Source organism: Poecilia formosa, unplaced genomic scaffold, assembly GCF_000485575.1.
Source record: "Poecilia formosa unplaced genomic scaffold, Poecilia_formosa-5.1.2 Scaffold26, whole genome shotgun sequence".
Lineage (NCBI taxonomy): Eukaryota > Metazoa > Chordata > Actinopteri > Cyprinodontiformes > Poeciliidae > Poecilia > Poecilia formosa.
The window spans coordinates 3,414,372-3,439,734 of record NW_006799965.1 but is presented as its reverse complement, the minus strand read 5'-3'; the positions used below and the strand labels follow the sequence as shown (position 1 = coordinate 3,439,734).

Below are 25,363 nucleotides of genomic sequence, written 5' to 3'. Positions count from 1 at the left end.
CCAATTAAATGCATTGACGTTTGTTGTGGTGAGGTGGCAGATGATGGAAAAGTTCAAAGGGTACAACTATGCACTGCAATATAATTGGCTTGGTATAAAGTGAAGGATAATTACCTGCTGACAGTTAATGCCTTTCCCCATACCAGTTGTCTTATGAGCATCCTCAGGCCTCAGCCTGGCAGGTTGCACCACACTTAATTATATTATGGATTGATGATAGCACTAAGAGCCACGCCATGTTTGTGTGAACTGTTTAATACCATGACAGAAAAGGACTCCCAGAGTCAATAATAATGACTGGCTAAAAATGGTAGGTTGTCAGGGAACTTGCACTAATTTTCCTGTCCTCTTCCCTTTGCAGCGCCGGCTGGAAGATCTGACGAGCGCACTGGGAGGCGAGTGAGTGAGGACCTGCATATCTGCGGCTGTTTCTCATCATTTCTAAGCTGGTGGGCTTCTATATCACAGCTGATGACTGTCCCTCCGGAGGCTGGATTACAGGGGTTAGCGGCAAGCCTGAGTGTTTGCTGAAGGGCGTGCCCCGGCTTGTATGTTGGTCACCTACGCTCGCTCTCGCTCACAGGGATCATGTGGCTTTGTCTGAGGAGAAATCGTTTCCCCTTGCAGAACTGGCGCGGCGTCCACAGTTGCACCAATTTCAGCGTGTCCTTGTGGGTTTTAAGCTTCTGCTGGTGCTTCGCGGCCCTGCGAGGTCAGAACTACCACCCCACCGTGAACACGCAGTACGGGAAGCTCCGCGGGGTGAGGGTGCCCCTACCGAGTGAGATCCTGGGGCCCGTCGACCAGTACCTGGGGGTCCCCTACGCGGCTCCGCCCGTGGGAGAGAAGCGCTTCATGCCCCCAGAGCCGCCTTCTTCCTGGTCGGGGATCAAAAACGCCACCCACTTCGCCCCCGTCTGCCCCCAGAATATTCACAATGCAGTGCCAGAGATCATGATGCCAATATGGTTCACCTTTAACCTGGATATAGTTACCACGTACATACAGGATCAGCACGAAGACTGTCTTTACCTAAACATCTATGTTCCAACGGAGGATGGTGAGTGTGTCGAGTATGAAATCCAAAACTGTCCTCCTCTTTTCTCCTGTCTCTGCTTCCCACTCCTCCTGTCCTATCTCAGAAACTCTGTGTCACCTTTTTGTTCCTTTTCGAGCAGAGCATGACCTGTTGTCTGGCGCATGCTGTGTACGTGTTCATTAGCTCAGCCTTCCATCTTGATTAGATCTTCCTCTTAGTCTTTTCATCAACTCTCCCCTTCCATGCCAATGTTAGAAGTTCCTCTTTTGACAACTAAATGACTCCTCAATATGACTAAACATGAAAGAAAAGCAAATTTAATCCAAGAGACGGATTGGAAATACTCGATGCACCTTTTCTTTGCCCTCACTGTCTTGACTTGTTCTGGGGATATGACCTATATAGTAGCCTGCCTCATAAGTGAATGATCTTCTGTAGGGTTGGTGAAATATTCTGTCTGGTACATGAGAAGCCTGTGGCATCAGCCTGATCTATGTAAGACCCTTTACTCTCCTTCCTTTGTCCAGTTTGCTTCCTATTAAGCAGAAAAAGTAGAATATTAGGATGCACAAAAAGCATTTTTATTTTTATCGTTATTATTTGTGGATATTGACTCCTTAAACAGTATTCACTACTCACCACTTAAAGGAGAGCCATACAGAAAAATTTCACATAAATCTAATGGGCAATGCCAAAAACGGCAGAAAAGTTTCGGAAAGTTTAACCAGCCTGTCCTCTGTGTGGCTGTAATGGGTCTTAAATAGAAGTGCATGTGAATATGGGCTTCTTTTGTCCCAAGGTGCAGCAAATTCATTCCACCATTTCAGAATATTTCTGCAGCAACACCCCAGTTACTTTTTTTTTTTCAACAGGACCTCTGTTGTTCTTGTCGTTGATATAAAAGTCTAGTGAGGGTGGGAGGAGGGGGAAAAAAAAGGGAGAATACGAGTCTCAGCTGTTGCATGTCACCTGGGTTCTGTTCCAGAGCGCTCTGTTATTTTGTAGTTTTTCCATTCATTTTACAGTCAAAAGAATATCCAAGGAATGTGCGAGGAAACCCAACAAGAAAATATGTAGAAAAGGAGGTATGTAAAAACAACAAAAAAAAGAAAGCAACATGGAACGAAAGGGAAGGAAATGAAAGAGTGAAGAGAGTGATTCATGCTTCCTATCACCATCTACCAACTCCAAAATCAAAGTGCTAATTGGGAAAAATGTGGGCCTTGTGACTCAAATCAACCTTGACATAAGTGTGAGGGTTGAGTAAGTGCTTGATTCCAGTTTGTGTATGTCAGTGTGCGTAAGTTGTGTTTGTCTTTTGTCTCGATGTGAATGTGAGCCAAGAGTTGAGAAATATGGTCCCTAAATAAACACTGGGTTGAGAATGTGTACATTTTAATTTGTGACGTTTTGGGAAGTTTATTTTGAAAATGTAACTTTTTATGAAGTGGGGTACTGTGAAGTAGCTACTGGCAATTATAGCTTTACCTGAAGTGGAAGTTCAATGCAGGGGAGTGGTGCAAAGTCGGAAAAATTGAACAAAAATTGCACAAAGGTTCCTACTCGAACAATCAGTAGAAAATTTAAAGTCACATCCACTATAGGTTGAAACGTAATTAATTCATGTTTTAGCTACTGTGTTCAAACTAAACAAATGAAAAGCTGTAATTTATTCTGCCACTCTCATCGTGCGTAGCTGGGCGAAAGTGACTTGATAGCAAACTACCTGATTATCACATCGGCTGAGAATCAAATTTCTCCCAAATTTAAGTCCAGTGAAGCTGTGAAGCTAACTTTTGGACCATCCCCTCTGGTGTTGGATGTTTCTTTCAATTAATCCTCTGAAAAATCCAAGAAGCTTATTAAAACACCAGAATCTAGGAACACAAAGGAAGTCTGGATGTTGCGATACAAACCTAGGCTTTGTCAAACTGACATCCTTGCTGGATAGACCGTGAAGTCAATGTCCTTGCCAAGTTCCCTTCATGGCAGAAACAGCAGTCGGGATGTGATGGCAGCAGAATACAGTCGTTTCATCCGCACCGGCAGGTAGATTGTGTTCTCGCTGGAGTTCTCGTTTTCTCTTCGCTCTGCTCCTGCGTTCTGTCTCTAGAGCCAACATTTCTTCCTCGGTCTGCTCTAGCTGAAACAGATATTATCACGCCAGAAAAATGTCGTAGTCCCTCAATTTTACTGGCTTGCAGTTGCCTCAGCTGAACGAGCAGACTGAAACAACCAGAGGCCTCGCAACACAACTTTTAGGTAACATTAATGCTGTTCTGGCTGAGAAAAGAACTAAGTTACGATTGGATGAAAGACGTGTAGAAGTTTACAGCACACTATCGTATCGCTGGTTTACGGTTTTTACTTTTATAAATTGGATATCTGTTACTGGATCTGACTGATGCTACTACTGCAACAAAACTTGTTTGTTCTTTATCATTATTGGTAGCTCTTGCACAGAACCCCTCTTCAAATCGTTCAGATTTCCCCCTTTAGGTGAAATGCAGCTGTTGTTAATTCAGAAGCACAAGTGCTGGGTTTGAGTCATTTGTCAAATATTTCAACTGGAAGAATTGGAGCCTTAATCATTGAGCTAATATGAACTAACATTCAAAATTCTTTCTCGGCGCAATCGGAACATTAATCTATGCATAAGGTGGTTTCTTACACACAGCCACAGAGAAACAGCCCTTTTTTTTTCACTGGTAATAGCTTAAGTTATCGCTAGTAACCGCAGAGGGATAATTTTCTGCCAGTGCCTGAAGGCAACATGTATGCTTTACATTAAGATCCTGAGCGTATTTTGTGCCACTGCAAAGATTCACTTTCAACTGGGAGACCTTTGCCAGTGATTTCCACAGAGGCAGAAGGCAGCTACTGCCCTCACGGTGCCCACTTCATTCCTTCATTCTGCTTTGGTAAACCAATTTTGTCAGAGACAGACTGGCCCTTCAGGCGCTCCTGCTTCTGAATTAGTCCCAGATGTGGAATATACGCAGAAATATCTATTTAATATTTCCCTTCCAGTTAGAAATTTTCAATTATCTTTCATGTGTATGGTAATGAGAAAATGGTTTATCAAAAGTTTTCTATGTTACTATTTTGGTATGTTATTAACTCCATAGATTTTTTTTTTTGCTGATGACAATCTAAGTTTGTAATATTGTTGTATTTTTCATAAGAAAAGCTAATTTTTTTTTGGCCTGTGGCAAATTTGTTGTAATTCGATTTAATGTGGAAATTTTGCATGTGAGAGTGTGTTTGCAAATACATAGAGGTGACAAATTAAGATAAATAATAGCATAATGTGCATCAGGTGCTTATCAAAAATGCAAGCTTTAATCTTTGTGAAAATTAAAAGATCTATTGGACTTTATAGAAAAAGTGGAATTGGAGTTTTTCCAAGATGTTCCTTCATTCTGTGTTTTATTAGAGGAGAGACTGGGAAACTTACTGATTCCAAAAGATGCTCAATGTGAGTGAAATTTCAGTCTCTGCCAAAAAAAAAAAAATGTAAACACTACTCTTGCAGGACTTTCATAAACGTGTGAAATCAGTTGCTTTAATTTCACACATCTAAGACAAATCGATTTCATTTACGTTTGAACATTTCGGTTTTGTCAAAAAAAAAGGCAAATAGAAATGTGTCTTCTTTCAATACAAGAATGGCATGAGAAATTGGGTGTAGTTTGAAACGCACAAAAGTATTTTAAAACCTCTCAAAGAAGGTAAATGAAAAGGAAGATTAGTCATCGATATTGGCTATTCACATGAAGGTGCAAATAAATTTACAAGAAAATATAATAATGTAAAGAAACTACATGATTGTATTAGCCAAGGTTATGAAGATCTTATCCAGATCTTATTCTGGTCGAAAAATCCTGGTGCAAATTTTTAAACGAGCGAGATCCTAACTACAAAGTTGGTCTGTCTACTGCTATGTGGAAATGTTGCCTCCTGATTGGTGAAGAATGTTTGTCGTGACGAAGTTCGGATCTCAATTCAAGTTGTCATGACAGCCACAAGTCTGTGCAGCAAAGTCTTAATTGGTTAATGACTCAGTCACTTCTTAAATGTAGAAATCATGTGCCCTTAACTACAGCGATGCCATTTTGAGGTGTGTTTTACAAAACTGCAATGTTCAAGAGTCGAAGAGTAGTGATTTCGTTTTTACTGGTGTTTATAAAACCTTTAGTGGAACCTTATTCCCTGTGGGTGTTTCACTGAGTGAGGCGTTAGCATAGAGATCCTCAATAAAAGAGCACAAGGTGATCGCTCTATTACATTACCTTGGAAAAGTGTTCAAACCCTTTGAATGTTTTTACAATGTTACAACAATTAGCACCTAATTGTGAAGTAAAAAAAAACAAAAAACAAACAAACATAATTTCAATATTCTGATCATTAATAAGTTTCAAATGCCTTATTGGAAAATGGCCAAGAATATGTAGCTGATGTTGCTAAGCCACAATTTTGGTCTAGTCAGGTGAGACCAAAATCCAGCCTTTTAGATTATGTATGTTTGGAGAAAAGCATATTTGTATGCTAGAGTGGCCTATTCAAAGTCCAAACCTGAATCCAGCTGATAATTTACGTTCACGTGAGAAAATGTGAAAACATTCAAGAGCCTTGAATACTATTGAGCCAGCAGTATGTTGTCAAGACTTAGACTTCCCATTAATTTGCCACCGATCTGAAGACGGATTTTATTTGCGAAGCATTTGGTGTTAACCTGCTTAATGAATCAGAGTCATACACGCTGTGCATGTTCAGTAGTGATATACATATTTTAAATGCTTATTCTTATGATCAACCCCAAAACTCTGCTGAGCTTTTTTTTTTAATTTCCTCTTAGAAAGCCCTTGGATTCTTGGATATTAAAGATTAGGCTTATTGTCACCCATTACCCCGAAGGAAACCCTGAAAAAAGATCAAAGATGGGCTCAGTAACAAAAAGAATGATGCAATAATATATTATGCAATAATACAATACTTAAAGCAAAAAAACAAAAAAAGTTTCATACCAGTGGAGCTGACTGTTACTCAAAACTTTTTGCAACTAATTTCCATATAACAGACGCAAAGAGTGCATTTTTCTTCAGTCCACAAATAATTTTGATGATCACACAGCCAAACATGTCATTCACACAGCTACTATCTTCTGTCTTTTACAAGACCAGCACCGCATCACCTAAACAGATGTCCTGAGAAGCAGCGCCTGAGGTCAGGTGATCTAATGTGCAGCATCAGCGCCACTGGCCCCCCTCCAACTCTGTCCCTTTGAAGGGGCCTTTTTCACTAAGTGCTCCGAGCAAAGAGCAGTGACAGAGCTGTGGGGACGCTGGAGCCTTGGTCATATCACTCAGTCATTTTTCCTACCCTGAGTTTAGAGTGAATGGAGTGAGGAGGGCGGGTAATGATGTGCAGGGACACAGCTAAGCACTGTTCGGCTGAGAGTGCCAGATATGGTTTGAGATGGGCCAATATTTTGTCCGAGGAGAGGAAAAACCCAGAGTTGCACCGTCTTTATCTGTGAAAGATTTACAGTTCTCTGTTAAATTGTTTGTCAAACTTTAAAGCTGATTACCACAAACACATCCTTTTTGATGAGACCTCCACTTACGGGTAATTCTGAAAATCACATACAATCAGTGCATTGTGTTCTGGGTGCATACAATGTACAAACAGTGCATAATTTTTAACTCAAGACTCATCTTAGTTTTTGTCGTTTGCTTGGAAAATCTTCTACAAAGTCACTTATTCTCCGAGCTGCACTATATTTTGGATGACACTCTAAGATCAACCTTCCTCATTTCTAAATTTATCCCGTATCACGGGTCTATTTTGAAACATAAAATCTTGTTTTAGGTTTTGGCTCGACTCGGAGCGTCCAGCTATCATTCCCATGCAGCTCTCTCATAGGCTGCAAGCTGCCATGTTTTTTTTTTTTTTTTTTATGCAGCTCCATGCCAGTGCTGAATGGTCCAGCCAGCTGCCAAACCTGTAGATTAACTACCCCAGCAGAAACACTGGACATTCTTTCCACTTTCCCCATGACCTCCAGTTGTTAGAGAGCTGGGAAATCTACAGAGGAGCCCCCAGTCCCGGTTAGACTGCACGAGGGCCATGGCAAACAGTAACACACCATGCTAATCCCATTGGTTGGCCGACTCAGACTCGCCTCAGGGAAGGATGGGCCACTCCCGGAGTCCTGCCGAGGAAATCTGTACGCCAAGCAGACAGGGGCTAAAAACTTTCCAGTGAAGCAGGAACAAAAGAAAAAACAGCTTCTCTGACTTGACAGCAAAGCAGATTCACCATAAAATCAACACAAACATTATCCTTATGGACTTTTCTTCCTATGAGTACATGAAATTGTTGTTTTTGACCATTTAGCACCACAGAAGGAAAACTGATTTATAAAATAGCAAATCCAATAATATTCACTTAAGATGCAAGATGTGACCACAGCAGGAAGTTCCTGTTCAGCCTTTTTGAGAACCTTCTGCTGCTGCTGCTGTCCAGCTTCCAGTCAGCCCTGTCAGTCTGTTTTTCTTTTTGTTTTTCCCCAAGTGTTAAAGGTACAGCAGAAGCAGCCCGAGAAGTCCTAAAGCTCGTTCAGAGAGGAAAACACTGGAACATGTCACTCAGAGTGACTTCTTAATAATCATGTGTCGGTAAGAGATCGACATAATAAGAGACGATTAGATGTAAAAATACAGCAGCTTAATGGCATTTAGATAATCTTTGCAACCAAAATATGCAACATGATCTTATTGCTTTTATTTAAAACCGATAAACAATTATTTTTTTATTGCAGCTAAAAAACGATATTGATTTTTGAAGTTTTGATATCATAATCTATAATTACATTTATTCATTGTTATGTTGACTTTGTAATATAGACTTAAGCAAAAATCTAGAAAAACTGTAAACATTTAGGGTAAGACAAGTACAAACACCTGATAAAAATTGGTTAATAGTTTTCTGGTCAGCTTGAAATCTGCTGCTCAGTCGATATTCAAATCATAGAATTGCCAAGTAAGTTTCTACACCGTGATTCTCTGTGTTTTGTGACCAAAACATTTTCTAAAGAACACAATTTTTTTTCTTTCTTGTGAGACAAGGAAAATCAAATAGACTTTCTTCTAGCCAGCTGATTGTCAGAGCGTGTCAACATGCAGGGGAGGGGAGGTGCTACCATAATGTATAAAACACAGTCAGAGAAACTCCAGTCATTCCAACACATCCTCTGGATAACCATTTGAAGGACTCAAAACTTGTAGGAATTATGACAGAAACGTTCTGTCATAATTCAGACGACTGCTATGCGCAGTCGTCTGGCTCGTAGCTTGACGACTGCGCCTAGCAAGTGCAGCTAGCAGCGTTTTATTCAAGAGTGACAGCTGGCGCTCCATTGCTTTCCTGAGCATAATTAGATTTTCTTCTGCGGGAAATACTTTGTGTCTGAAAAGTCGAATTTCTCTTATTCCATGTAAACAATATGAAAGTGCTTTCAAGGAATCTTATTTCAGTTAGCTACTGGCATCGGGAAGCAAAAAAAATAAAAATGAGAGGAAAATCTCGTCCTTACAGCACCTTCTCTTGCTCCTTGTTAAAAGGCGCTAAAACAGTTTCCTCCGTTTGATGGAAAAGTTGTAGATTTCAGCACCAAATTACTTGGGGTTATGGTGACTTTAAATTCCTCACCATGACTGCCCAGGCTTTCCATCAGAAATATTTCTTTTTTCAAAAAAATATGTAAAAATACATAAGCCCTATTTCTGAAATAATGCTTTGCATACATCTTTAAGATCTCATCAGAACTTTTTTTTTTTTTTTCACATTAAACATTTTCTAAGCAAGACTCTTGCATATTTTCTAATCACGCCTTACTAAAAATTCAACCTTGTATGTGTGCAACCTTTCGCGCGTCTGCCTTTGACAATTGTTTGGCTCGTTTCCTGTTGCATTCTTTACACATATTAGGAATTTTCTTTTCTTTTATGTTGGAATCCACTGTGGCGCAGTGTGAGTTTTGGCTGTCCTTTACCGCAGGATTACAGCATCCTTAACCTTTTAGCTGCATTCTCCATCATTCTCTCTCATGTGTCCTTCCCAAGCTGTTCCTTAACCTCTGCACCGGCAGACAGATTGTGCGAGATGGAGAAGGACAGACAGACTGGAAAGGCAGTCATACAGAGAGGGAAGGAGAAGAGCGAGACACTAAATGCGAGAAACAAATCTAGGCAGAGAGAGAAGTGGCCACCTGAGGATTAGAGACTGAATATAACTGCTCTGAATTGTCAAGGCCGCAACATTTCACAAAGTCTCTTTCCACATCCTGACCTTTCTGATATTTAACTCCGAGGCCCATCTATTGTCAGTGAACCTTTTTGCAGTAAAAGGAAAGGCAGTTAACATTCAGCCCTTCCGCGACGTATTGAGTGAATTGTGGATTCAGTCCAGAAGTCTCTGGAGTCTGAGGGCACTCTCCCTACGTATTTATGTGTTTGAGCGTGCCAGTTCGTGTGCGCGCATGCCTTGGTCCGTTCGCGTAAACCTCTTTAGCCAATTACTACAATGCTGTCTGTGTGAGATTTCATCCTGCTGAAATGTTGCATTTCAATGCCTTTTATTGAAGCAGGCCCGTCTATGTGGCGTCTTTGCTCCTGATCAGATAAGTGTGACAGCTTTCTATTAATCCTGTCAAAGGAACACAAAACAATTGATGTTATTCAAGATGCTACCTACTTTTGATACGATGCAAATTTTGACTCCCTAAGGGTGTCTGTGCACAAGCTCCTCTCCTCGTTATTTATTTATTTATTTATTTATTTGAAAAGTGTCACACTTTTCCGCTGTTGCGTCGTTTTAAAAGCGTCCAGGTCAAATATTGGCTCGCTCCGCTTTGCTTGACTCGTATACAGAAGTCACACGTTTTCGTTTTCAGGTTAGGATGCTCACGTACACGCTCAGGCTCAGAGACTGCAAAATTCAAAGTGACAGAGCTTCCCTGTCAACACCTGCCATCTAATCTATGCTTGTCTGAAACTCTATCGCTCAATAAACCCATTGTTTAGCCATGTCAGTAGCACAAGACTCGCAGCAATAATTGAATCTATTTGCATGATTAGGCTTCTTTTAATGAGTTCCTGTGAAAACGACATAATGTTACAGATAAAATGCTGTTGATGGAACATTGTTTCACAAAAGAAAAAAAAAATAAAAGTACAATTTGTAATGCCAAGCAGTAAGGTTAAAAAACTGGTAAAAAAAAGAAAAAAAAAAAGAAAGAAAAACTATTATACAGAAAAATTAATAACCGAAGCACAAAACAGACAGGCCTTCAAATGTTATTTAATCCTCTTCTTCTCAGTCGTCTGTAAAATAAAAACTAATAGGTTTTTTTTTTTTTTTTAGAGGAAATCGAATGAAACGCACAGTGAGAGACATGATATCTCAGAGCTCTGAGGGATTTAATTCATGCACAACAAAGTTGTTCCTGATTGATTCACCACCTCCGTGCAATTTAGTCGGGCAAAATTTAGAACAGCCACTTTAACATATTAGCACCGATTTGAAACCTTTTTGTTCACCGTGGCCCTTCAGAAATACATTTTGTTTTGCCTTGTGCAACAGATAATGTTAAAACACTGCACTGTCACGCCAAATATTTTATGCAGACTTCTAAAGATGTTTTTTTTTTCTTCTTCTTCTAGAGAAATCTACCACTTTTTATTCTGACATTTAGCAAGAAGAAATACATTTTAAAGAAATCCAACTGGCTTGAAGTAGAAACAATTTATTCAATGTCAAACATAAATGAGAAACTTTCATCCAGAATTACAGGATGAAGCTATTGAAATTCAAACAAATTTAAACTTAAAAAATGTCAAATGTTATTGAATATTTACTTATGTATGCATTTATTTACATTTTTGAATGATTTCTTTAAAATAAAGGTTTAAGCGTGTTATCTGGCGGGTGACCCTTCCACCCACACATAAAATATATCGATTGTTTCTCTACCTGTTTCGATTTACACAATAAAGCTGTAACTGGAATGAGTTCATCATATATTTTAATACAAGCACAAAACTAGGTTGGCTGTTATTTTTGGAAGCAACAAAAATAAATGCATTGATTACCAAAAAGAAGAAAAAAAAAATATTTTATTTCTTCCGTGTTAATGAATCCTATAACTATGATGTTTGATCCCGCTATTTCAGTTCGACAAACAAGATTTTATCCTTCGCCAAAACCCTCTGCCTCACAGAAACATAAATCCTCTGCAGTCATTTTGACTCTTATCACTAACAAAGGGGATGCATTTAAACCTCAGTGTCACAGTCAAACACTGGGTGTTTCAGCTGCCGCTCGTATCACATCTGATGTTCTTTAAATTGCATTATTTATGGTAATGCAAAACTGATGAACACACTTAACAAGGTCACTGCTGTTGCCATGGAATCAAAGAATAAAAATGTTCCTTTACTTCAGAGAATTCATGTAGGTGAGTAAATGTCATGACACCCCAGCCTTTTACATTATGCATTATAGCATATTTTACCTACAGTGTCATTTCAGAACGTAGAAGACAACTGAGGATATAAGACGACACTCAGGAGTGAAGACGTGGACTCATGCACCCGTAAAGATAAAGCTTTAGCAAACATGCGGCACATAAGGTGCATAAAACACACACATGGTGCGTGACACATGCAAGATTTACAGTGGATAAAATAAAATGGGGAAGATTTACAGAACAAGTCTGTGAACACAGAGCATGCATACGGGGAAAGAAAACATGTCATAGTTACTGAAATTATACCACTGGACAGCCTTTGTGTGGTTAATGGTATCATCCCCAATGATTATGACTCCTCAAGCTATTAAATTAATAATTTCGACGGCAGCGGAGGAAATGTTTTCAAACACTGAGAGCAACTAGAGTTTTCCAAGAGAAAACTATTTTCAATTATCTTTTAATTGATATTAGCAGCAGCGACTTAAGCTGCAGCAAAGGGTCAAACCCAACTCTGTTATTAAAATATTATTCCATGTAGGCATCTTTTAATAATGAGAGGATTAGCTCTTCTTTTTTTTTCTTTTTTTTTTGTCAATACGCCTGTGAGATTTGATGTTGATTCATACTTTTTGCTGTTGTCGAGAATGCGTCGGAGAACAAGTTCAAAATCACCGACAGCATTATGATCTACTGTATTAAGCGCTGTTCAAGTGGAAAATGTAAACTGACAGGGTGTTGGATGAAAGGTCATCTCCAAAAATAACATTTCTTTATATTCCTTTCAGGAGATGATAGACTGTTGCACACATGGATTGATAGTCAGTCAACTTACTAACTGGTATTGGTATTCTAAAGCCTTTTGGCTGCAGGCGTTGGGCAACAAGCAATCATTCCCAGCTGTAAATGATGAGTGAAGAAAAGACTCAAAGGGTAGATTTTTCATTATTGCAGCCCACAACACAAGGACAAAATTCATAACATAATTCATGATGGCTGGTGACATCAATGTTGCTCATCTTAAAACTTATCCCATCGCAGTGATTAAATGAATGCACCTTTGACATTGCATCCAAGACAAAGAGATCTGTCACATCCTCAGATGGTAACAGCACGACTGTTGCATCCTTACCACCAACCAAGAGAACAACTCGGAAAAGGACTGAAAACATTACTCTGCCTGAAGGGTTTATCTTTTCTTCCTAGATACCAATCTGATGGCATCTGGTTGCATTTCTGAGGAGTTAACCTCTTCCCTGCAATCAAAACGGCCTAAAAGAAATGTTCCTGATGGGTACAGGACGCCTTCGAAGGTTATTTGTAAATCCTGTGAATAGTCAAAGCCGAGGGGGAAAAAAAAAAAAAAAAGTTAATCACTTTTTTGACCAATGTTTCGTTTTAAAAAACTAAAAAGAAACATTGTAGCACTGTACCACCACTACACACATCAATGAACAGATCATCCTTTTTCATTTCAGATCTCCGACTAAGTCACCAAATTCTTCAAACCCCTGCAAATTGTTTTCATTCAACCAAGGAGTTTGTTTCTAAAAAAAAAAAGAAAAAATAGAGAGAGAGCGCGACATTTCTCAAAATCCAATAAGACGACATAAAAGGAGTATCATTTTTTCAGATGAATAAAGAAATGAAATCTAAAATATATTTTTCCACTTCTTAATAAAAAAATAAAGGAGAAGTCTGTATTGGCATTATTGTATTTGTTAATCAGCTTTTTTATGTTTCCATTGGTGTTTTGATGATTTAACGCTGCTGATGAGCCCAAGACTTTGAGATCAGAAGACCTCCTTTCCATCACCCTAAAACTAACCTTTAACCTTCTTAATAGATTCTGGCCATTCCAAAATATTGTCAGAAGAAACATGTTGGTCCAATTAAATATTAAAGAAAGCTTAACATAAATCCCTCAAAATCTAAAAGACATTTGCAGAATCAGACATATGCTTGTGTTTTAAACCAACATCAGACCTTATCCTACATAAATACTTAGATATAAATATGCCAGCCTCCAACACACCTCTTGATGGTAAAAAAAAAAAAGAAACCAAAAGAAATATCAGTTTGACTCCTTATTAGCAGTGTTTTTCAACCAGTCAGCATCCAATCTCCATAAAATCTAAACTCACATAAAAATCCTCCAAAGACCAACTAAAATGTCAGAATGAATGTTTAGCTGCTCAAACACAGTATCTTGATTTCCCTCCGCCGATCACTTTGAAACTTTACTTTCTGAAAATGTCAGTGTTGTGTGACTCTGAGTTGAATATGCTGCATTAACAGGTTAGTTTTGTACAAATAAAATTTTAAAAGCTGTGTTCTGATATGACTCACTGTAAGCCCATTAAATTTGTATCCAAAATGAATGATTTATGTTTCTGTCATAGCTATGTGCCTCGTGTAGAAAATTGAACGTGTGCTTTTGGATTGTATTTAAATGAACATTGTTTTCTTCCTATGGTGCTCTCAATGAAATGCCTCTCCCCCCTCCCCCGACCCCATTTGTCTTTTTTTTTTTTTTTCCAAACATGCTATTTTGAATTTCTTTGTACGTCTCTATGTTTCTCTCCCCGCTTCAACAACAGGGGCCCATGCAAAAAAACAGGGCGAAGATTTGTCGGAAAACGACGGTGACGAAGACGAAGGTATTTTCCACGGTGAACAAAGACGGTGCATGATTTCTTTTGAAAACAAAAATCTCACTGTTTTATAATCCTCTGTGGATTTCTTGTATTGCAAATGCACTCATCAGGCACCCGTGTCTCATCGTCATCATCATCATCATCATCATCATCATCATCATCATCTGCCGAGCAACATTTTCACAAAGGTTGCATGTGAGTGAATGTGATGGCTCTTGTTCCCAAGGATCTATATTCAGATCAGGAGAGTTTTTGACTTTAGAGATTGATAACATCCAGTTATCTGTCAAAATAACTAAACCCTAGGTTGACTCATGCTAATATCTTATGCAGCGAGTGAAGCAGCTGATATTAAAGGGGCAGGGTTAGCAGTTAAACCCTTTGCTAAGGTGTGGGCAGAAGCTGTGTTGATGGTGATAATAGCAAAGGATAGAGACACAGCAGTGTAATATCAGACTGTTCCTCAGGTCTGCTTGCTCATTCAGATGAGGAGCGGCAGTTCAGGAGCGATGCTGAAGAGGATTAGAGATGAGAGGTGTAGAAAATGGGAAGTTGCTGCTCAGCAATCGCATTGTTCCCTTTCCATATTTATCTTGGGATATTCCTGGCTCAGGGTGGATCGCTGCTGAGATTAGAATGAGAGACAGCTCTTGGGCTGCAACAGAAACAGCTTAAGTCTCTGAATCTAAATCAAAACCCCTTGATGTAGCCCGGCCCTTCTCTTGTGATGCCACTGTAGGGCAGGTGATGAAAGCCTGATGTTTTGTATCATCACAAAGCCTTTGATTTGCACTCAGTTTCAATAATAATGACACTCTGGATTTTCACTTCACTTGAACGTCTGCATCTGTGTAAATTGGAATATCAAAAAGTTGATTTGGAAGTTAATTAAAAACAAAAATTAATTCATATTGACTGATGACACACGTGGTTAAGTATATCAAGCAATATATTTTTTTTTTATTATTATTTGATTGAGTATAGGTTACTCAAAAAAACTATTTCAGAAAATTTGATCAGCGAGTAATTTGTGAAGAAATGCTATGACCATGTTGTGGCTTCCACAGTGATAATCACTGACATGAAGATAAAACAAAATAATCCGATTGTTAACAAACAGGGCTGCAGTCAGGCATATTATTGGAAAGTTTAGTGGAAGGAAAAAGTGTGGTAAATGATGCTCAAGCAGATAACCACAGCCTTGGGAAGATTGTGAAGCAAGAAGATGAAAGAGAATACATATTGTTTTATCAAATATTTATGCTTTGGGGGTTTAAATTAGCTGTAAAAATAAAATTTTGTGTAGCTAATAGATATAGTTTATTTCTTTGTGTAATTCTAGTTTATTAGGATTTAAACATTTAGTGGAGTTAATTGTGTTGTTGTTACATTTTAAGTGAAGACTATGTATTGATAAAACAAAAAAAACATTTTCAGTTCAAAACCCCTTCAGTTGCTAAATTATTGAATAGACATAGAAGCTCAACAACAGAAATATGTAGTGTTTTTATAAAATGTTTAATACATAAAAATCCATCAAAATTAACACGTTAAAATCCCGGCAGTAATCAAGATGCACCTGTTCAATACTTGTTTGTGTTTCTCAGTTATTGCTAAGGTCATTTGAAAGCTTTATTTTCTACACAAACTGAAGCAGACAACTGACTATATTATTTTACGTATCTTTGAGAATTGGTAAGAACAAGTTTGTTTTTTCTTACAATGTTTTTTATTTAAACATTTTCAGCTGGACATGGGACAGAGAGAGATCGGATTCTGTAAATAGACGGTTTCCTCTAGATGTTCAAGTGTCTGTAGAGAAGGTCCTTCCTCTTTGCCAACAGGCTCCTCTCTCAAAAAAAAAAAACAAACAACAAAAAAAAAACCCTCCTCATGCTGGCCTGGATCACATATCAGGAAGTGTTGCCATGGCACCACTTTGACACACACAGGTGTTTCTTTATTCATGCCCAGGGCAAGCTGTTGCAACTGCAGCCAAACTGTCTTGATTTTCAACCTGACACTGTGTATACACACACGGCTCATGCATGTACAGCTCTGTCCTCCTTCAAGCAGGCTCACGTGTGTCTGTATGTAACCCCCTTTGTATGTATAAAATTGCTGACAAGTGCCAATCCCTTTGTCTGGCAAGTTTGTGCATGCATGCACAGCGGCTTGGTCTCCAATCTGTTGTGCTAGACTAGCTTCACTGAAAATGTGACAAGTCTATTCTTTACTGGGTGCGTCTAATGCTGTTTGCAGAGCATCGCCGAAGACACACAGTGTAGTCCCAGTAGCATTTACTGCAACTAATGCATGCGTGACAGACTTCCTAAAATTATCCGTAAGATTTTTTTATTTTTCTAGTGATTGTGTTGTATTAGGTGCGACAACCCTCTATTTCTACTTAATTTTACTGTGGTAAAAAAACAAACAAACAAAAAAAACGTCACTCCGTACAAACCAAACTTTTGTTTCTGTTTTGTGGGGGAAAATATATATAAATGCTGCCATTTGTCTCTGTTAACATATTTGTGAAGAGGCTCACTGATTCTGCCACTTGGTGCCGTTGAGAAAACCCTAAGTAGTTCACACATACAAAGATGTTAAAACAAATTAGCCTAAAAATTAAGCTACACTTACAGCTCAAAAGTTTTGTGTATTAGTCCTTTGTCATTTATTCCAGAAAACGAATGACACATATTGGTTCATTACACACAGTGACTTATTCCAAGTTTTTATTTCTTCTAAATTTGAGACCTTGACAAGGGGCTGCAAATGTTCTCAAGCCACTCACGAACCAGAGACGATGTCAGAAGGATCTCATCTGGGCAAAGCAGAAAAAGAACTGAACTGTTAGCCAAAGTCATGTTTTCAAATGAAAGTGAAGTTTGCATTTCATGAAGAAAGTAGCTGATTCTTGTAGCACTGCAAATGACAAGGCGACTGAAGCGTCACGTAGCTAAAGCAGGTAAAGCCCACAACATCGGTGAAACACATGCGACAACGAGCATTGTGACAGAATAAAGTTTGCAGAAATAGTAGCTGTAATGTAGTCAGTGTGGGGTGCAGGGCGTCTAGTTGCTCTCTGAGAGCGGGTTACATTTCCCCACACTTTGTAAAAAACCCCAGCTGTAGAAAATCTATGGGGTACTGTCAAGAAGAAGAAGATAAGAGACGCCCAATCCAGCAATGCAGATGACCTGAAGGCCACTAATAAAGCAACCTGGGTTTCCATTACACCTCAACAGAACCACAGGCTGATTGCCTCTGTGCCCGCCATACTGATGCAGCAATTCATCAGGCCCAGCTATTGAGTAGATAAACACAAACACATATTTTGAAATGGATGTTTATTGTGATGCACTCAGACAGGTTTTTTTTCTTTTAGAAACCTGACCAATGTTTTAAAATAAAATCGAACTTATGTACCTTCAATCAACCTAAGATAAATCTTGGACTCTTGTCATCTGCAAACCAGACCCATTAAATCTACAAGAAATAGATTGGCTTGAAATATTTCAATCTGTGTGTAATGAATTCATATGATAGTTTCATTTTCTGAAGTGAGTGACTGTAAACATTCAACTTGTTTTATAAAACTCAAATTGTATATGCCTGAAAAAACACTTGGGCAATAGGTACAAAATTGCCATTAAAAGCCAAAGAATAGCTGAAATCTGATAGGAGTTCCCCCTGTGGGGATTAATAAAGTATGTTCATTAATTCATCCATTCATCCTGAACACACAGCCAAGATAATTCATGCTGGTTTAAACTAAGACAACAAAGCTGCTGGCATGCTCAGGCCATCAGTATATTAGAAAATGTGTGGCAATCAATGAAGATCGGAGAAAAACCTTCAAGATTTGAAGATAACCAGCTGGTTGAAAATCTTACCTAAACAATTAAAGTAGCTGCTTTCTCAATAATGGAGAAGTCTTGAAATTGTCATCACCAAAAAATTGCTTTACTTCTAATTTAAGTAAGGCTGGTTGACATTTTGCCTCTCCAGTTTGTTACAAATAATCCATAAACTCATGTGTTTTGATTTCGTTGGGTTATTATTACCAATATCTGCCATGCTTTCTTTGTCGAAAGCCAATTACAAATATACTTGTAGGGAAAAAGTATGACTTCCATACTTTTTTTTTTTTTCTCGCTGCGTGCACTCTCACCAATTTTTGCCCTCACGAGTAGCCGTTCTTTTAATAGCACCGTCGCAGTTCCTAATAATTTTACTTCATGCATTACTGATGAAAACTTTGACCATTTGTATTCATGCTGAAGAACAAGAATAATCATAACACAAGCCAAGCTCCCCCTCTCCGTTTCTGGCTGACGTTCCTCTTATCCATGAATTCTCATTCAGCTGAGGGAGTCGCTGCCTCGTCTGGTTTCTCTGTGTAGCCCTTTCTATCTCTCGCTCTGTTCATCCCGGCATTACCATGCCGCCTCACTTGGCCATCCGTCTATCCTGGGCTAATTTGCTCCCTTCATCCAACATATTGGAACGGTCCTCCTCCTTGTTAAAAACCCTCTGGGAACGTTCTCCAATTTTAATCCTGATAAACAGAAGAACAATAAAGGATTTTGTCCATTGCCAAATAAATAAAGCGTATGTAATAAAAGGGTAATATATAAATGAACAATAAAAAAATAAAAAATAAAAAAACGGCTGCAGAGCAGCCAGTAAAACATTTAACTCAGACAAACGTACAGGCATAATAAAATCCATACAATATGATTTTATTTTGTATGTGTTTAAATGTTTCCTCCTTTTTTTTTTATTTTTTCCTGTCTGCAACTGGATATCTGCCCTTTATGTGTCCCGCCTGTCTGCTTGAGCACAAGTCAAGTCTTTGGCACTCCTCAGAGCATTCAAATTCTGCACTACGCTCCCTTCCAGCAGCACAAGCATGTGGGCCAAACTGCAGTGATTTACAACAGCCCACAATCAAGACTCAATTTTACAGAGGCTGTTATTGCACTGTAAAATGGAGTGCGAGCTTTCAATCACTTACCTGGTGTTGTAAGATAAAGCTGGGTATGTAAATAAAGGACTGGAGTCGGTGCAGGAGGTAAATCTCCCAAGTGAAAGTGGCAGCGGTGTTGAGGGGCTGGGCCTTCTGACAGGCACCGAGAGGCAACCACACACGCTCCACCTCTGCCCGAGCGCCTTCTTATGGATGAGAAATAGATCCGTATTCATGTCTGCCGTTCGGCGCATCAAGACTCAAGCACTGTTTCCACCGACAGCGACTGCAGATTTGCACAAACATGCTCATGCACACACATTGCCTTCTTCCGAGCTCTAGAAGCAAGCCCTGAGGAAGACGCGCACATAAAGAGGTGCCCTGCCACTACCCTCAGAGACACTCCATCGCTGCCGCGCCAGAGAGCAGAGCTGAGCTCCACCTGCCTGGGTATTACCATTAATTCCATCGCACAGTTCTGGCTCGATCCCCATCCAGCAAAGCCCTTAACTAAGGCAGGCTGGAGAGTGGTAAATCGGCAGTAGGGGGAATTCACGCACCGCTCTCTTCTGTCTGCCACTATCCTATTCTCTCTGATGTAGCACGGACATGAGAATTCATAGCCCTTAAAGTCCATTTATTCAGAAATCCTTGGAATGCTGGGGCTCTGCTTCTTTCCAGGACAGTCATTTCTGCTAATAGCCGATCCACGAGACACCATTTCAGCCTTAAAGGAAGACACTTACTGTGACGTGTTTTTTCACTCACTACATTACATTTTTAAAAAATTACAATTTCTAGATTATGTTGCAGACATGATGTGAAAATACAATTCTATGCAAATTCTGAAACTAGAAATTATTTAAAGTGTTCAAATCTCCAAAGAGGTCTGGATCGTCGTCTTCTGTCCTACCGAAATGGTTCTGCATATTAACTTTGAAATGCTGTGCCAAAACAGGTTAAAAAGCCACTGTCGTGTCCTGACAACATGACTGATGAAATGCGCCTTATTTATGATTTGCTTTTCTGATTCAGTAGATCTACTCCATCTTTTGGCCTTCATTGGACCTTTTCTATTAGCTTTGTCTCCTAATATAACCTTTAATTCTGATTCTGTCTGTCCACATCTTTCTATTCCCTCTTTTCTCTCATTCTCCTCCTTGTCTGCTGCCAACCTCAACAGCCAGGGAGCAAAGGTGCGCACACTAGCAGTCACCTTCCTCTTTAAAAATATCTCAATCCTGTGATTAGGATTTCTTTATATAAAGTCACATCTGACACTCTGTTATTCAGAACTGTCAGACTTTCTGGAGAAAACTGTTCAGTGCAATATTCTCTGGCTGCAGAGTGCTTTCCTTCTGCCAAACCCATCACTTCTGATAATGTGCTGGCTTTTAAACTTGTCTGGCTTATAGGTTCTATGTGCTGACTTTTCAAAATCACAGCAGGAAATTGTTATTTGCTATTATTGAAGATATTCTATGAAATAATTGTAAAATAGTGTCACTTTTACAAAAGGATAAAAAAAAAAGATATAACTTCACAGAGTCTGCCACTCAGTGTTTTTTTTTTCCGAAGCCGGTCTCTTCCTTTGAATTCTTTAGCTCTAAAACATGAAACGGCAGACCTTCCCTACAAAAGTGTAAGAGAGTGACAGAGTGTAATGTGGATCAGCAGGAGTCTGGCTTTTAGATTTCTCTTCAATGGGAAACATCACCTCCTTCGTCTTAAAAGGCTGGAGATGTAGGGAAGGGACAAGACCAGTGTTAACATTGCTTGGCTTGAGATAAAACGGGGCTTCAGATTGGTTGTGTTCTCTTGATTTTAGTTAAAGATGCCAGTGCCCTTGTTGCCTGGCAGCTAAAATCGTTGTTAAATGCAATCTATTTCATCTTTCAAAGCCTGTTGGGGGGAAGGGGAGGGAAATCTTATGGTTTCTAAGAATAATTGAATATTGGATGAATACTTCCACATTCAGGCAGAATCAACTGAATCAGAAAACACCAAATCTTGATATAACCACTTAAGAGAAGAGAGAAAACATTGCTCTTGCAGAAAGACGTCGGTTCTCGATGGGCACTTTACAGTTCACTGGCGAGCCGCTATATATTCTTACCTAAAATGTGTCACTTCAGTTCAGCAGCCTAACAAGGCAAATGTTCAGTAGTACCAGAAGAATTTACACAGTCTTGCTAAAGGCAATCAAATTAGAAGTGAGTCATGAAAAAGGATCCTAAAACCAGGAAGCAGCTGGCTTGCAAGTGGAGAAATTATTGAACTTTATTTCACGTGTGTGTTAGAACTTTATTTCTAGTTCTAACACACTGTATTAGATCTAGAATCCAGTAAAAAAAGCTAAAAAATAAAGAGAGGTGAGTTGAAAATAAAGATCAAACAAACACACATACACTGAGCACGTAAGTCAAATTCATTTCAGATCTTTACAGCATAATGTTATGCTGTTTTTTTTTAAAAGTTGGTATGATTATACACGGTTGCAAATTCTTTATTTCATTTTTATGAAATGTTTCTAGTCGATTAAGAGTCAGCGTTCTACATTAAGGCTCAAACAAAGGCATACAGCCATTCCACAGCTTAATTTGTTTGGTTTAAAGTCACTTTGTGAACTACAAGTCAACCACAGTTGTGGCACTCAGGCATAGTCAGAAATAGAAGAGTTCATTTAAATTGGATGAGGTTAATTTTTAAGGTTAGTTCTTAAATGTTCAATGAGTGTTTTTAGGAACATGATTCCAGAAGCTTTATTAACCAGGTTTATCCATTTCAGAAGGTGTTGCTCTGTATGTTTGACTCACTGCCATTTTGGAATCCCCAAAGTCAAGGTAAAGCTGAATTCGAAAATACTGTTAGGCACGGTGGTGGCGGCATTATGCCAGGGGTTCTGGTGCATTGCACAAAGTGGGGAATTGATGGAGGAGGAGGACTTTCTCCAAATTTGTTCATGTCGTTTTGAACACTGCTGATTCTTTTTGAATAGATAAAGGAAGCAAACATAAAGACCCTGGAACGGTCCTAGCAAACCTTGTTGTCAACAGCCATGACAGAAAATATGAAAAGGTCATCAAAAATTAGCTCCTGCACGATTAGATGTGACTTTACCGTCTGCTGTGTGACGGCCTTCCGAGGCTTTTCTTTAACGTGAATATTGCTTGTAATGGACTTGTCAAAAATGTACCATGAAGCCCGGCCTGACAAGAGCACTACAGTAGGGTACATGTCATGTCTTACCACATCAGGACATTGTCACCCTTTCCCCTCCCACCTCAGACCTCATTGATGGCCACTGACAGCCACCATGTTTCCCCAAGCGTTGACACAGTGCACGCCGCGACACTTATCTCCACTCAGCTTTGTCCTGTCCCACTCCGTAGTGTCAAGGCCGGGTTCTGGGGCTTTCAGCGTCAGATATATATATGACTGACTGCTTTCAACGCAGGGAAAAGGCTAAGGGCAAAAAGGTGGGGGGTACAGGTGGAGAGAGAAAATAAGATAGCAGAGGAAGGAAGGAGTGCTCAGAGCCCTCCTGGCTGGTTTCACTTGCAGCAGTAACACTAAGAGGCTTGGCGTCGGCTTGAGTTATGCCTCCCACTGACACTTCAATCAGTCCATAGGCACCTTTGAAAGGTTGTGCCCCTTAGTCCTTTTCTAAAATTCATGCCCTGTGATGTATTTGTAGGTCTAACTGTCGCCGCTGTCCAAGCGGAGAACCTTTGATTTATTTATGCACTGGGAAATAGTAAGTAAATTTGTCCTTCTGTGGTGCAATAATGTGCTGCTTATAAAATAAGTGATGGGAATGTATGGATGTATGCCTCCGTGTAACAGGTGCTGCATGATCACACTCATCTGTTGGGGGAAATATATAGGAGAAAACTGATTTGTGTAAGTATTACGTTTTTGCTCATCAGGTTTCTACATTTCCATCATTCACAGATTTTTTTTTTTTTTATTATTATTTTATTTAGTTTCCTCAAACCATGAATGTTGTTGCTTTGTTTCACATTTTGAGTTAATCTTGCATGGACTTTTAATAGAGCATACCAATAGGCATGTGCCAAGATTACTCAAGGTATGATAACTCTTAGCAAAAATGCTATGGTTTAACGGTATCATGGTACTGTACAGCACGATGTAGATGCTGTAATTTAAACAGAAAAGCAATTATTGCTACTGCTGCTAAAGTAACACAATGCATTCATTATCACAGTTATGATAATGTCATCTCCATTGTATCTGTGTCTTGGGCTTTTTTTCTTGATGCAGAGAATTTAGCAAAATGTGGAATAAACAGCTGCAAGAAAGAGGTTTTCAAACACTTGTTGCTAATTATATTTTTATCCATTGTGCTCTACTTCAGGCAAAAACAAACTAAGAAGCTTATTACCTCATTATGTCCCGACTGTAGTTCTAACTTGATAGATTATCCTCTCACTAACCTAATTATTTTTGCAAAACTGTTTTTTTATATATATACATCTGTACCTCTCATCCATGCAAAAAAAAACATTTTATATATTTTTATATGTGTGTAGTAGATATCCAGAGATTATTACTTTTTTAACAACAATTATATATAGACCTTTGCCCATTCTGACAAATGTAGTATCCTCGTGAAATTAATGACTGAAAGGAAACAGAATAAACTGAAACTGCTGCGCTTGTTTTACGAGAAGCCTAGCTGTATCTTTAGCCAGGCTTACAATTATTTTCTGTCAGGTTTTTTTTATTGGAAACCCTCCTACAGTGTAGATGCAGTTCTTTTTGAGAAATCTACTGTGGCCATCCTGGAGCCTAAGATTTTTTTTCCTGTTTTTTTCCCTTTTTTTCTTTTTTGCTGACTTGTATTGCGGATTAATTAGTCAGGCTACCTGCACAGCTAGCAACCATGTCTACAGAAGTGCCATGGCATTTGAATTTTGCCAACTGTAGCTTAAAAATGCATTCCTTTAGCAATCTTTACAGTAAGCCAGGGAAAAGTGCAGTAGATGTCTTTGAGCCAGCTGCTCAGCAGTGCACATCAGGTAAGAGTTGGGGAGAGCTGTGTTTTTCTATGCTCCAAATATATATATATATATAAAAAAAAAGCTGTCTGGAAGTTTTTTTTTTGTAATCTCATAAAAACATTTTTAAATAACTGGAAAAGGACGTAAAATTTTCGCAGTTTTAGAACCACAACTTTTTAAAACCCAGGCGTACCCTGATACCGCTAAACAGCCAATGTATATATGTACATCACTGTGCATTAATTAATTTATCTCTCCTTTTTTTCAGCCAAAGCTTGGTGCTGAATCTTGATGCTAATAATAATATGAATTAATGTAACAATGTGCTTACCTTGACTCAGGATACTTTCTGCTCAAAACAGCTAAGTCACCTTGTTCAGCAGATTGGGCCATCCAGAAGAACACCACTATAAGTGATCAAAATGAAATAATACTTTTTTTTTTTCTGTAAAGCAGATGTGACTGGGAAACCTACCCCCCACCCCCAAAATAAAACCAACAAAAAATGTGTTATCTTATTTTCTCTGCAAAGCAACAATTTAGGTGAGATCCTGTATACGTGTATATATTCCTCTTAGAACAAAATCAAATATTTGGATCATATCTGTGACACTTCCCATGTCAGGTCGACTTAGTAAATAGATTAGAATAAGTGGAAACGTCTCCAAATGGAGACCCAAAGCGAACCAACAAAAGAGGTGACTGATAACATTGACACGACTAATCTCTCTTTTTTTTCTTCTTATTTCTGCTCCCTGTTCCTTCTACCTCTCTGCCATTCTCTTTGTATCTGTGGGCCTTTTGTTTGATTAGCTTGTGGAGAACACCGTCCTGCTGCTCCCTCGTTCCTCCTCACCTCATCTCTCGGTTCTTTCTCCCCTCTCTGACTGCAGTTTTAATGCTTTTTCTCACCTCATGGATCCACCTCCCTCCCTCCCCCTCTCCTTCTCTCTCCTCCTCCACTTGTCTCAGATAAGTGTGTCCAGAGAAGTGTCAGCTATAAATCACATTTCACCGTGTAGCCTTCTCAGATACCAGCAAGATAGAGGTAGCCATAAATAAGTCCACATCATATACAAGTTACTGCTTTGCTTTTAATCCTAACAGAGCCACAAATAACCCAGGGGATAGTAAAAT

At 39.1% G+C, this 25,363-nt stretch overlaps 1 protein-coding gene across 6 annotated transcripts in view; it reads left to right on the top strand.

Annotated features, from left to right (window-relative positions):
- Nucleotides 1-25,363, top strand: part of nlgn3a (neuroligin 3a) — a 168,759-nt gene that overhangs the window by 35,583 nt on the left and 107,813 nt on the right. For 2 of the 6 annotated variants that reach the window (XM_016669632.1, XM_007548473.2), the window contains exon 2: nt 362-1,060. In XM_016669632.1, coding sequence (XP_016525118.1) covers nt 589-1,060 — 472 coding nt within the window. In that variant the 5' untranslated portion in view covers nt 362-588. Of the gene's footprint in view, nt 1-361; nt 1,061-2,064; nt 2,125-14,170; nt 14,231-25,363 lie in introns of those variants that run through there. The other 4 variants (XM_016669628.1, XM_016669629.1, XM_016669631.1 and 1 more) reach the window with 4 other exon arrangements.